This window comes from Ornithodoros turicata, chromosome 1 (assembly GCF_037126465.1).
Source record: "Ornithodoros turicata isolate Travis chromosome 1, ASM3712646v1, whole genome shotgun sequence".
NCBI lineage: Eukaryota > Metazoa > Arthropoda > Arachnida > Ixodida > Argasidae > Ornithodoros > Ornithodoros turicata.
Window position 1 is genome coordinate 1,590,384 of NC_088201.1, and position 13,869 is coordinate 1,604,252.

Below are 13,869 nucleotides of genomic sequence, written 5' to 3' on the forward strand. Positions count from 1 at the left end.
ACCGTGATCATTACCAAGACATCTTCACCATATCTGTTACGCAGAGATGACTGCACATTGCGCATTCCTCCCACAAGAACTAACTACGGAATACACTCAGTTGCCTATCTAGGCAGCAAAGCAAGGAATGACCTTCCTCTCCACATACGTCTAACGGGACAGTTACCAATACTTAAACGTAAACTACCGTGAATTATTTTTTTAAGCTAGCACTGACGCCGTATGGCCATTTATTTGCGTACTCTGTAGATAGCTGTACGGCAGGCCACTGATTCATGTATCCCTCACAAGCCACTTATTAATTTGTCTGACTATGAGTATAATATATGGGACTGTATAGCAGGATTACCTTGCAGTTCCCGTAATATACGTATATTTACTACTTTTCTGCCGAATAAAAAGTTTCAAAAAAGTTTTTTTTTTACAATTTTTCTTTTACAATCGTTCCCGAGAATGCTGGCCAACGAATGTCAAAATTAGGCACGGATCGCTTCCAAGACTTGGAGAGAACAGCTGACAGCATGGTATAGTTGCATAAGCTTGAAACATTAGTAATGTCTGTCACATTCCATCCTATCACAGTTTTTTTTCTTGATTTCAATGTACCACCCGCAAGACTGAATTAGTCTTTCGCAGCCAGAAATGTTTGTACAGAACTGGCAAACCAGGCACACACACTAAACATTTTGTTTTGAGTTGTTGTAGCAGCAACATTGCCTACTAATGAAATTAATGTGTACAATAAAACACATACACTTTTCTTTGACTATACAATAAACTCATGATTGGATGAAGACAGAAGGAAGTCACCGGAAAGGTTAGCCATCTTCTGGATTGCCGGTCCAAGGTTCTACCAATTGAGCTAACACACCTACCCAATGACTTCCAAAGTTGCGTCATCTCAAGGGACAACCCACACCCACTCGTTCCACTTTCAGTCTTCCACGTTTCCTACACAGACACATTCATACAAAGGGGAGACGCAAGCAGCATCTGTTGAACACGATGGAAGTTCATGTTCTGAGGCTGGAACTGGAAGAAAGGACAAACACACAAGTGCCTAACAACAATGAATGAGGAAGGAAGTCACTGAAAAGGTTAGCCAGCTGCAGGACTTGAACCCACATCTTCTGGATTCGGAACCTTGGAAGTCATTGGATAGGTGCGTTAGCTTAGCTCAATTAGTAGAGCCCTGGACCGGCAATCCAGAAGATGGCTAACCTTCTCCGGGACTTTCGTCATTGATTGTTCTTAGGCACTTGAGGCTTTGTGTTTGCCTTCTTGCTTCCGTGTTCCTGCTTCAGGACATCAATTTCCATCATGATTGGAGTTCGTTCGTGCAGCGCCCAGCCTTTACATATGCAGATTTCTTTGTACTTGGAAGAAGTCCATTCGACGTCTTCATATCCACAATAGCATAATTATCACTCCTGATTCGAGAAATCTGCGCTGGAAAGGACGCCCAAACCGTGGTGATCACGATCAAGCCATTTCCGTTCTGGATCAGCATAAAATGCAGTGCGTCACCACTCTTGCTGCACGTCACGTTTTACTACACAAGACGCGGCTGCCTTGGTCTCGTCCACAATGCTGACGCGAAAGTGCGCCAATGAAGGCACTACACTTTGTTTCAGTGATATTCAAAAACTGAGACAACTCAAAGTTGCCCGCAAGCACCGAGAATGTTCTCAAACCATAAAGAAAAATTCAAACACCGTTTATTATGTCCTGCGTGTTTTTATCCTCGTTCGCAGATCACCTCCACGACCTGGAAAAGGAACTCATGTGAGAAGAGGAACCTTGTGGCAATGCCCCCTATATTTCTGTAATGCCTGGCAAGATGGTCCCTCCATACTCCAGCACCCCCTTTCCTGCTCCTCCTCTCCCGCGGCTCTTTTTTTGCAGCGGTGGCGCTAGTTCCCGAGGGTTACGAGAACTGTCGTCTGCTATCGGTCCGTTGTTTTTCGAATCGCTTCGAATGTTTTAGAGCTTTTTCGAATCGAAGTGCAACTTGCCGCAAAGCAAGGATAAATTCTGCTTGTGTACAGCTGCTGCATCGTATCACGTGATGCATATCCTAGGGATTTGGCGCTACGTGGTGGAGGCGCCCCATACTAACGCGGACGTACGCGAGGAACGGAGTGCCCGCTGACTTGACAGGCATAGAGATACAGGAGGCATTGCTTGCGGAAGTTGCGCTTACACTCGGCTCCATGAGCACAGGATCTAGGCAACGATGAATGGCGCTGCCCATTATTTCATCCAACAGCACGTGCACAAGGCTGAAATGATGTTTATTTGAGGCACCCGACAAACGTGTCGACGAGAAAACTCACTTTTCGTCACTGACGAACCTCCAGAGGTAGAGCTGCAGGTAGTGCGTGTCCACCTGCACTTGCTGTAAACCAAAGCGGCTAAAGGTCTTGAGACGTATGCACTCCAAGTAGGTCTGCAAGAACAAGTCAGAAGAGAAAGCCTCAGAGGAAAGAGAAAGTAACCTATGTAGAGATGCAACATTTCTGTAAATTTTGAATTGCTCAAAAAAAAAAATAAATAAAGGTTTCTTTCGGGATTTTTCCAAAAAATTTGAAAAAAATGGAAACAAACGTGGTTACTGCTGAGTCGAACCATTGAAGGCCAAACCACAGCATGCAATGAGGTCGAAGCTAAGTGCACTGTTGTAAAGGCACTGTTGGCGGGTTGGAACGCATCAAAGGCACGAAAATTTACATTTTTGAATTTTGTTAGCTGGAAATTTTGGGCCATTTTTCTGGATACGAGGAAAAAAAAACGAAGAACTGTTTTTTCCCAAAATTTCGGGTTTTTTTCTGGGGCTTCGCATCTCTAAACCCACCTTGAGACCAATCTTGATGATTCCGGTCATGACGGAAACCCTGGAGAAGTCCACCGTGGTAAAGATATCAATTTTTTCCAAGAAAAGTTTCTGGATGTTGCTAAGCAAGCTGTGGTCGACGCTGGCCCAGCGACCCCCGCGAGCCGCTCGTCCCGAGGCACTGTAAGGGTACGTCCGGCGACTCGAATCGCTGCTGCGCTGCTTTCGGGTCCCTTCCTCGTAGAGCTGGCCGACAGCCATATCCACCACCGTTACGTCTTCCACAACCCGCTTCATGACGGCTCTCACTGTCCGAGGCTCTAAAGTGTGAAGCCAGTCCCGAGTCTCAACGCTCTTGCGGAGCATCTGATGAGTACAGAAGCCATGCATTAGGGCATCAGAGGGCAACATAGCTACGGAGTGACTTTTTCGGGTTAAACCCAATTCCGCCCGGTTATTCCCCCCCTGGACTGACCTCCGACCAGTTCGGGTTAAACCCGATTTCTCCCCGAATTCCAGTCACTATGAAATCCTCGAGTGACGTTTCCACTGAAGACGAACAAAAGTCGCCACGTGTAACACATGTAAGAATGGGTCACTTACGTTCCCAGCAATACACCCATGTATGTCAACACCGTCTATGCCTTCGGGGATCACCGCTGGAAGGTCACGAGCCCCCATACAAAAAAAAAAAAGAGAGAGAGATTAGGAAAGGACTTAATAGACGAGAGGAGAAACAAAAACGCCCGATAACTCCCGAAGGCACAATTATCGCCCAATTTCTCCCCGAATTACAGATTTAAAAATACCGCCAGATGTTTACCCCCCCCGAATCTGACAAAGGCATTTAACCCGAAAAAGTCACTCCCTAATCATACCTGACCAGACTCACCTGGGATATGATGAGGCCCTGCGCTCTGACAAAGTCATCGAGAAGGGTCTGAAACAGTTAGCCCTTACTGTTGCTCATCAAAGGCAAATATCCTTCAATCGTAACTCGCTTGTTATGGTGCACTGAACAAACTTTGTCTGCAAGTGATGGCAAACAAACCACTCACCAGTAATGGACAGAACACGTTCCTTACATCCGAATAAGGTTTTAGTTTCAGTGCCATTCAGCAAGTGGAGTTGACGACTGTGGATGATTTGCGTGTCCACTCTCACTTATTTCGTGCCTACGGGGGACGGTATGTGCTCCATGGTCCGACCGCAGTTATTTGAAAGAGCTCTACCCCAGCTCGTACAAAGTCAACTCCTTTTTTTGTGGGAAGGGGCGTTGATCATGAGAGTAGATCATCGTAGCTCTTTTTTTTTTTAACCATTCAAATCCAAGTCACACCCGGAAAGGCCATATCAGGAAAAAATGCCACAGAATGTGACTAATACTGAAGGAAATGTACAAATTCCACAGATGACATTTGCCTATGCACAGTGGAGGATAGTTAAAGTGCACTGCAATTGTGACAGGGAATTTTTTAAAAGAAACCAAATCGAAAACGTCCCACATTTTCGTCGTCGCATGGAAGGCTAAGACACTAATCATATGAATAGGTGATTGATGGGCTCAATCTTTATTCCAGCCCGTTACAATATTGTTTGCAAGGTGTTCATTGAGATGCGTCTCCAGAAGTTGTTTCCGTGATGGCCTAGCGCACGCCAGCAACCCATTCTTCATGATGGCCAGACAGACTTAGTAGAACTTTAGTAGAACGGTGGTTAGAACTAAACAACAGCCTCCACGTTTTAATTGGTCCGATTCTCCACAATGGCTTCTAGACCACCTCGACTGGCTACAATTAAGGTCATCGAGGGATAAACCGCTTATTCTTGCAAAGGCGTACTCTGACAAGCTCAGGAGCGGTTTTAATATTCCCCATGACGACAAAAATGTGGGACAATTTCGATTTAATCTCTCTTCAAAATTCCCTATTTCTAATAACCATTGTAGTGCGGTTTAACTATCCGTCAGTGCACTTTGGTAAATGTCATTTGTGGAATTCTTACATGTCCTATAATATAATATAATAATTATATAATAATATTAATATTATTATAATATAATAAATAATATACAGTCGCCGACCGATTTTTCGGAGATGCTCGATTATTCTGACTCGTTCGAGGAACGGCCGCGGGTCCCATAGAGTTGATGTATAAGAACGTCCAAAATTTCGGACGCCGTGCAGCCCCGTCCCTCGTTATTTCGGACTCTGTCTGCCCAACCAGCGAATTTCTCTCTTCTGGTGACGGAAAATATTGGTATCATCCGAAATTCGTATAAAAAGAAATCAACCAACCGAAATACTGAGGGGAAAAAATAACCAATTATTGTTCATTTGCAATTTCTCTGAGTAGAAGAGGTCTGTCGTAACGCTTTTGCGTCTTAGTTTTTGGCCTACGGCTCGATTCAAAAGGCCCTGCGCGCGAGTCGCGCTGTAAAGCGAGCTTCACCTAAAGCACGCCTGCGTTAGGTGAAGCCGACTTGCGGACTTAATGACGGCGGTGCCTCTGTCGGTGTACAGTGACGAAGTTTCGCCTCGAGAAGAAGAAGCCGGTGTTATCAGGTAGGGCTGGAAGCGCGTCAGGAAAGCATCGACAAATTTTTTCAGTCTACTAGTGCTTAGTGAAGTTTATTTTGAAGCGAAATTCGTTTTTTGTGTGTGTTTTTTTTTTCCAGACTGCTCGATTATTTGGACTTTTGCGAGATCCCCGCAGAGCCCGAGAACTCGGACGGCGACTGTATAACAATATGATAATAATGTAATATATATGTAATATAATATTCTATTCAGTATACGTGAAATTCTGACATTTTTTCCTGAGACGGCCTTTCCCGGCATGACGCAAGTTTTGAGTTTAAAAAGCTACTAAAGAAACAAGGGAAAGGGTGCTGGCTAGCTGGTATAGATACATGAAGAAGACCGAGAGACACGGACACAGAAGACGACACACGTCAGAACCTACGTGTGTCGTCTTCTGTGTCCGTGTGTGTGAGTTGTTCTGGCACGAGTTATCTCGGTATGAGCTGGGCAGTCGCCCTTGAAAGTTATAATATTGAAAGCTTCGGAGACAGAACGTGGTATGCTAACGCTTGACAGTACTTGAAACTTGACAACTAGAGCGATAAAGGCTAGCCCCCCATGTAATGATGTCTGTGCACGGGAAAGCCAACAGGCTCGGTTGAACGCCGTCGATTGGATGCTCTTTGTTCGGTACATAAAGTGGCACAATGGTAACGTTGAATTTCTAGAAAACCTCACCTGCGCCACCTGGCCACTATCTTCCACCAGAGTGCTCGCCGGAGTTATCGCAATCGGAAAGTGCTCGTCGACCATTTCCAGCTGAGATGGGGAAAACGTTACGGAAAGCGAGCACAAAAATGCGTGCCAACACTTACCATCTGATTGACCATGCTAGTTTTCATGTCCAGACTTAGACGTGACAATAGCAGCAACAACAGCCCACTCGGTTGGCCACAAAACTCCTGGAAACGGGATAGAAAAAAATGCGGGAAGGAATTTCGGGAAGGAAAAAAAAAGGAAGGAAGATCACTTTATGTTGTTCACGCTCCGTTACTATTTCAGTTATCCGCTGCAATGAGTCGTTTAAAGGCCCAACTGCGTTTTCTCAGCGGTGGGTCGTCGCGATTGTCTAGCGGCAAGCCGCAGCGGCGGAGAACAATAGCGTCCTTGAAGTCCGAGACAAACAGATCTCGATGGCAAGCGATGGAAGCGGCACGCACGCTTGCTCTAGTTCTCAGGAGACCCCAAAAATGGCGACACGTGGGATTGCTCGGGTGGATCGCGTTCGGCGGAAGATTCTTGCGGATGTTAAAAAGCTAATTCTTGCGCGGGCATTCAACGTGCAAAGTACAAAGAGATTGAGGTGTGCAACAGACTGAGGAAGGTGTCTCCCCCCCCCCCATCGATGTCCAATTAATTGCATACTCACCAGCGCACTCTGATTGATGTGACGAACAAATGCAACAACCACCCTTTCACGAACGTCCAGACAGAAGGGTTCCCGGAAGCAATCTTCCTGAGCAAAACTTACGTCCGCTTGCACAAATGCCTATATATAAAAGGACACAGGGTAAAAAGACTACAGGCACCAGATTGCAATTCACCTGCAGGCCCGCGAGCACTTGGCCAACTTGCTCGAGCACCGCCGAACGTAGTCCTCCGTGCAGCTGGGCCAGGTTATCTTTGCGCAGGGCCACGTCTTGCCGCACGTCGGTTAGATGCTGGCTAAAGAATTGGCACAGGGCCTGCAGGGCATGACTGCAGCGGCCACGCACAGCTTCCCTGGCAATGTGCAGTGCCGGCTCCACGTATGCGCCCCCGGCAACCCCTTCGAGTCTCTGACAGAAGCGGTCCAGGGCCTTCACCAAGATGCTGTTGTCGGAGCAGCATTTCTCCGTGGCTAGTCTCTGCGCCACTACGGCCAGGTAGCGCCGCATCAAGGTCTCAACAAATGACTCCAACTTGTGACGCACAACCCAGGATTCTACTACGGGCAACTGGTTGACAAAGAGATTCAGGTAGGCCTCGGTGACGTTGCAGAGGCCCCGGACAAAACGGTTGCAGGCCAGGTCCATGAACTGGAGGATGTCTTCTTGCAGGGTCACCTGCTGCAGGACCTCGAGGTCTGCTTCCAGTGACTTTCCAGCACTGCGGTCATTTGTTGCATCACTGCCAGGCATCACCACCTTCTTTGCACTCACTTGAGCAGGTAGTCGGCACAGAGAGCCTCTGTGGGTTCTTGCAACTCGAAGAGCAGTTGCACCAAGTGGGCCAGTTCCCTGGGTGTCACCTGAAAAAAACGTCCCTTTTAGAGAGCTCGCAAAAACATCCTTTCGTAGACCAACCCCCGGGGAATTGAGCTGTTCTTTGAGCCTCTCCTTGAGCTGCGTCACAATGAGGTTGCAGTCATGATGGATTCCATGAAAGGAGGGCATGTCGTGGTACTGGTGCAAGATAGCCTCAGCCCGGGTGTAGTACTTGACAGCCTGGCCGTAAGCCTGCCTCTCCATGCATGCCTTAAGCCGCGGAGGAAGCTGGAAGAGCAACTGCAGCTTCTTGAGCAGCGTGTGCGTCCCCGAGAGACGGGCCATATGTTCCCGTCTGCCCTGCAACGTCCCCGATATCTGGCCGCTGAACTGGCTGATGCTGGCCATGTTGGTTGCCAGACCGTCCATCTCCTCTTCCATCTTCTTCAAGTCTTTCTTCATCTAAAAGCAGCGGCAGTTGTGACAAAAAAAAATAGAAAAAGAAAAGGTACCAAATGGCTACCTTGCGTATGGTGTCTGTGGCGCTGATGAACTTGTTGTAGTTCTCGTAGACCAGGGTCTGCATTTCGCTGTCCAAGGCCTGAATTTGTTTGTACATCTCATGTTCTCTGTCCATCAGTTCTGTTAGTGAGCATTCCTTGAGCAACTGCAAAGAGCATCATGACCAACGGGTAGGAAGGAAATGAGTCACAAACCTTGTCCAGGTACAGATCTGGATTGAAGTCATCGACGTCGCACGGATCCTCCGTGTTACCTTGGTACATTTTTTTCCCGCGTTTATTCCGTCAAAAACCTGAAAAAATGGCGATGTGCGGCAAATTTATCCACTTAAAACGTGGAGGTTAAGATTTGGAGGTAACTTCGAGAGGCTTTTTTCCACCAGCAATGTGCACAAAGGTACTATGTTTCAACATTTTTCGGTGCAAGCTTTGAGAAAAATGGGCCTTCCGATAGCATAGCAGAGGTCTGATTTCAAAAAGAGGGAAATATACGATGGAATTGATGTTCTGAGGCTGGAACACACAGACAGAACAAACACACGAAGCCTCAAGCGCCTAAGAACAGTGAGTCCTACAGCTGGCTAACCTTTTCATGAACTTTCTTCTTTCTTCGAGGGAACTATAGCTCGTTTCATATAAGCAGCAGCATACTACAACACGTACAACGTACGACAACTCCGAAATGTTCTTTCCCAGATTCTGCACTGGGCAGCATTTACCCAAGCTCGTGCAACAGCACCGGTTTGAACTGCACGTCAACCGCAAACTTTTCTCAATAAAAGGACTAATTTGCCTGTCTTTTGATGAACAAAACTGGAGATTTACGTTGTGATCATGTCAAATGGCAGAAATTCGAGCTGAATCCGAAGTCGATCCCCTTGGGATTCTGAAGCTGAAGTTCCAGCCTGTGTGCATCCAAAATGCTTGCAGCATCATGCGAGCAATGTTATTTCACTCGTCTCAGTCTTGTGCATATATAAAAAACGATACTCCTAAATATGTCAGAACACGAAAATTTTTTACACGCGATCGACAACGTCTGTTTGCAAAGAACACGGCGTATGCACCAAATAACAACTAAAGAGAACGGAATATCTTTGTAGAAATAGCATAGATGCAGGCGAGCTGAGCAGTTGTTGTGTCCGTTTTTTGTGTCTTCGCCCATAGGCTTTCTTCATTATGAAGAACATCTTTCAACATTTCGTACAATCTTGCAAGACATGTAACCACAGCCCTATGGGAGAGATAAACAATTACCACAATTACTGACGTGACTACTCTCTCGGTGCATCTATAGAGGACCGCCTACTAGAGACCGAGCGTCTAATGGATGGATGGATGGATACTGTGGCCTGTGGCTTTTCCCTTTGAAGCGGGCGATAGCTTGCGCCACCTGGCCTAGAAATGACACATTACTGGAGATGAAATTAACTTCGAATGATTAGAGCTATTCACACTGCCGGTGTTTGTATTGGAGAGAACTACATTATTCCTATGCCACCAATCATTCAGTCGGTCCTTTGTACTTATTTGATCTAATGTCCTGTTCTAGTCGCCGCCTGGTGGCGTAGGCTTACCTTCCCAAAATGCAATGCTCTTCTCTTCCAAGTCGATCCAAATCAATCCAAATGCGCGTGCGTAGCGAGGCGCGAGGCGCGAGCGCGGAACGCAATGCGGAACGCTTGACAGTTTTGAGTTACGTTGCAATTTGTATTCCATTGTTAAAGGATGCCATCAGTGAGCAGCACGGATCTAAAAGGCTACTCGGACTATCTTGTAGCAGCTTACAAGATGCAGAGGCAGAAGTCTGTTTACGAAAAAACTGTAGCAGAAGTTGAGGTACAGGCTCAAGAAGTGCGTTTGCATATGAGCTCATGTAACCTATTGAAACTTTTAACAGGATCGGGTACTTAAGCAAGTAGAAGACGTTGCAGCACTTGAACGTGAAGCAGTTAGAATTGAATGGGAGCTTGAACAGGACGACAAGTGGAATAATCGAAGAGAGGCTGTGGCCGAAATGGTAATTTATACACTATATACTTTGACCTCCAAAAGCAAGTAGAAGAAATAGTATATAATTGCAACTGACATTGTCGTTATCTGTAGAGACAGCTTAGTAAGCTTCCCACGGTTCTAGACGGACTGCTCGGTTTGAAAGGCAAACTAGAGGGAACCATTGCCAAGGCCAAGATTGAGTTCGAAATTGAGTTCGAAAACACTGCATATCGGAAGCAAGGTAACTTTACTTCTGCTGTACAATACTGTGTTCACAGCGAAAGTTGTGCTTTTATCTTGCAGAAGAGTGGGACGCGGCACTCGTGGGGATTATAGATGCATCCAAACGGGTGTGTGCAAACCCACGAGTCACTCAGTTCTGCAAAGTGGTTGACGAACTACTTGTAATGGAGAGTACGCTGGAGGGGCTGATCACGGAGTAAGTGACAGTCGCTGTCTTCTACTTGTAGCCTTACACAAAAATACACGCAAGCTTTCCCAATTAAACCTCTGTCTAAATCAGGGGCGGATCCCCCCCCCCCCCGTCTTCTCTCTTTTTTTTCTAGTGCCCCCCCCCCGAGGATCTTCCCTGGATCCGCTCCTGGTCTAAATCAATCTCTTAGCACGCCACGGGTGCTTGCAGCCGATGCAGACCTCAGTATACAGGGTGTCCCAGCTAACTGCGAACATATTCTTTAAAAATATATCACTTTTTCCAAGATGAAACCAATTGCAGTATAGCATATGGTGGAGGGCACTCCTTAGGAGGGCATTAGTAAAGTCCAAAGGCAATGTCTTAATTAACTTTCGGTAATTAACTTTTTAATGGTAAAAGCTACGAAGTTGTCCCAATGAGAACATCTGTTCCTTTCAGTCACCTGATATCGTGGCCATTTTCAGAACAAAAATCCATTCGATATATCACCCGCAAAAAATTCATGAAGGAAAATTTTTATTTTTTCTTCTTTATTTTGTTCATTGCAAAATTAATGAAAGTTAATTAAGGCATTGCCTTTGGACTTTGCTAATGCCCTCCTAGGGAGTGCCCTTCACCATATGCTATATTGCTATGGATTTCATCTTGGAAAAAGTGTCATATATATTTTTTTTAAATATGTTCGCAGTTAGCTGGGACACCCTGTATATACAGCAAGCACTCGTTAATTGGATGTCACATAGTAACTTAGCATTGAGCGAGATTTCTCGCATAATGTAAAATGAGGCAAGCCAGCTGCTGTGAACTACGCCCAGGTATTGTATTCCAAAGAATGAGGTAGACAGTACACCACGCTGGAGAGAACTAACTTGTACGTGTTTGTATGTATGCATCCTCGACATTTTTTTTATTATTTAAATGTGCACGTAACGGCATCGAGCCTTGTAACGTTACACACTGTAAACGAGAAGCATCCCAGTAAAAACAACATCAGACATTAGAATCACTCCAATAGCTTAACGGAACTCCCGAATTGAGGAAATGTGTTAAAAATATCAACAGCGTGTGGCATACGGTTGTAAGCAATTTGCAACCTAGATGATGGTAAAAGCTTCAGTTGATTGAGTGGATAAAATAGCTCCTTATACAGAGACCAAATGTTTCTAGTCGTTTTCGGTGTTTGGTTTCGATATACGAATCACAGCGGGATTGCACGCCACTAACGGAAACTTTCTATGTCCTCCCATCTGCCCGTTGTTCCCAGGTATGGACGTCAGTTCACACTTCCGGCCGACAAAATCCTTGGATGATGTCTCACTGGCACATTTAGCTTTTAGAGCTGTCTGTCTGTGTGTGGTGCGCTGTTATAACCAGTTCGAAAATTCAGGGGAAATATTAGGTTCTCTTACGAAAATTGCGAATATGACGTGGAAAAATGGATTTTTGAGCGTAAAAATAGAAAAACAAAAACTTCTTGCCTTTCACATGTGCACGAGATGCCGAGTGGTAAAATTTTCTCTCTAGTAAGTTAGTTTTCAATTTTCGTTTTTTAATTTTGTTGTTTTCCTAGGATTTCACCAGGTTGAACCCTAGAACACCCATGAACCCTATGTACTGTCTATCCTCTTCAGCCGGCAAAAATGCCCGGGCAGAGATTACTTCAGCATTGCGCTACTTCGTGGTATAAATGTTGCTACAGCGATGTCATCTGGACTTAACTTTTACAGGTGTGACATCTTAAAAGACAGAGTGGCTAAGCTGATGCCAATGGCAGCACTTTGGGCAGCTGGAAGCAGCTTGGAAGCAGCAGCAGCGACAAATCTCCTTCGTGCACCTTCAAAGTTATTTTCCGGTCAAATGCTCGAATAAATGAGTTGATCTGCTGCGTTGATCAGATCCTCAGGCATGTTCAACACTGCTATACGCTTTTCCAGCGACGCCGTACAGCATAGTTTCATGTGGCCAGTCTCAACAGCCGATGCAGAACCAGAGTGGGTAGATTGGCACAGTAATATTTTGACCTGAACTAGTAGTTTATTCACAAAGTGTAAACTTGGGCCAGGCTTGCAGGTCATCGGTTGGTCCGGCACCTTTTCTCGTTTTGTGCCATAACGTGGCAGAGCACTATGACGCAGCTTTTCATCAAAGACACAGCACTGCTTGCGATGGATCTCACGGCTCCAAAGAGGAAACCTCAGGATTTTCCATGGAAGCTACGCTACTACATCTGACACCTTAAAGGGGCTGTGAAACTATTTTTTCACATTTGTCTGACGAAAGAGATGCTCCTGAACAGCCAGAGTATCACATCGGGCAAGTGGACGGTTTTCCCGTGAAAGAATCCAAATGAAGTACTGAAGGTGCAGAGGCTGCAGAGGAGGCGGCTGATAACCACACTGTACACCATTAGGGGAATGCCAATGATTGGCCAATGCTCCTTTGTACTTTGTGTAGTCCCAACGTAAGGAGGGAGACAGCTCCAGAGACTATTTCAACTGCTGCACTTTATCTGGCGAGTGCACGAGTCTGCATTTGATGCTTTACGACATTAAAGAACATGTAAGCGCCTGCAAGAGGTGCAGGAATTAACTGACACAGGTTAGACTGACTATGCCAGTCACACAAATTAATTACAGGGTTATTCTAGCGAACGTTACATATTTCGATCGCATTGTAAAAATATAAGACTAGGTTTGGCCCATCCCAAACTTTGCAGACTGATAGCCATTTATCTAAAGTTTCATTCGAATTTTTTGCAAGCACTATGGCCATGCAGAAAGAAAATTAAAAAGGGAGCAAAATCTTGCCCCATGCATTTTCAATGGCCTATCCCACACAAACGCAGCCATTTTTTCTTCTGTCTGCTTCACATTCACATCGCTTCACACAGATAGCGCTGCCTACAATGATGTCACATGCAGATTCTGATGTTATGCACCAATCCTCTTGTTCTGTATGCTGGTGCCACCTGTGTGTGGCGAAATGAAAATGAAGCGCACACGGCAGAAAATGGCGACTTTTGAGTGAGATAGGTCATAGAAAATGCATAGAGTGAAATTTTGCTAGATTTTTAATTTTTCTTCTACAGGGCCATAATGCTCACAAAAAATTCCAACAAAACATCAGACAAATGGCTACCAGGCCGCAAAGTTTGGTGTTGGATAAAACCAGACTTCCATTTTTACGATGCGATCAGAATGTGTAACGTTTGCTAGACTAACCCCGTAGATTCACTCTCGGAGGCACACAGCACTACGAAATTGTTGTCCGGCCAACTGAAGATGAAGTCACAATTGGTTCTCCATGGACTTCTTCC

At 45.6% G+C, this 13,869-nt stretch overlaps 2 protein-coding genes across 5 annotated transcripts; one reads left to right on the plus strand and one right to left on the minus strand.

Moving 5' to 3' along the window:
* Nucleotides 1–1,701: 1,701 nt before the first annotated feature.
* LOC135377265 (vacuolar protein sorting-associated protein 51 homolog) lies at nt 1,702–9,484 on the minus strand. Of its 4 annotated transcripts, none has more exons than XM_064609575.1 (14): nt 9,380–9,484; nt 8,318–8,415; nt 8,125–8,268; nt 7,701–8,063; nt 7,557–7,645; nt 6,960–7,503; nt 6,785–6,904; nt 6,231–6,317; nt 6,094–6,174; nt 3,726–3,773; nt 2,855–3,199; nt 2,337–2,449; nt 2,204–2,282; nt 1,702–1,768 (listed from the first exon to the last, which is right to left on the minus strand). In XM_064609575.1, the coding sequence occupies exons 2-14, from the start codon at nt 8,384–8,386 to the stop codon at nt 1,739–1,741; spliced, it is 2,112 nt and encodes a 703-aa protein (XP_064465645.1). In that variant the 5' UTR covers nt 8,387–8,415; nt 9,380–9,484; the 3' UTR covers nt 1,702–1,738. The 4 variants fall into 4 exon arrangements, with proteins under 4 accessions (XP_064465645.1, XP_064465648.1, XP_064465647.1 ...); XM_064609578.1 differs by having other exon boundaries at nt 9,393–9,482; XM_064609577.1 differs by lacking the exon at nt 9,380–9,484 and adding an exon at nt 8,948–9,372.
* A 261-nt stretch (nt 9,485–9,745) lies between these two features.
* On the plus strand, nt 9,746–12,436 carry LOC135396517 (uncharacterized). Its single transcript, XM_064627536.1, has 5 exons — nt 9,746–9,961; nt 10,023–10,142; nt 10,229–10,358; nt 10,421–10,556; nt 12,281–12,436. Exons 1-5 carry the CDS (start codon nt 9,851–9,853, stop codon nt 12,420–12,422), a joined length of 639 nt encoding a protein of 212 aa, XP_064483606.1. The 5' UTR covers nt 9,746–9,850; the 3' UTR covers nt 12,423–12,436.
* Nucleotides 12,437–13,869: the final 1,433 nt, after the last annotated feature.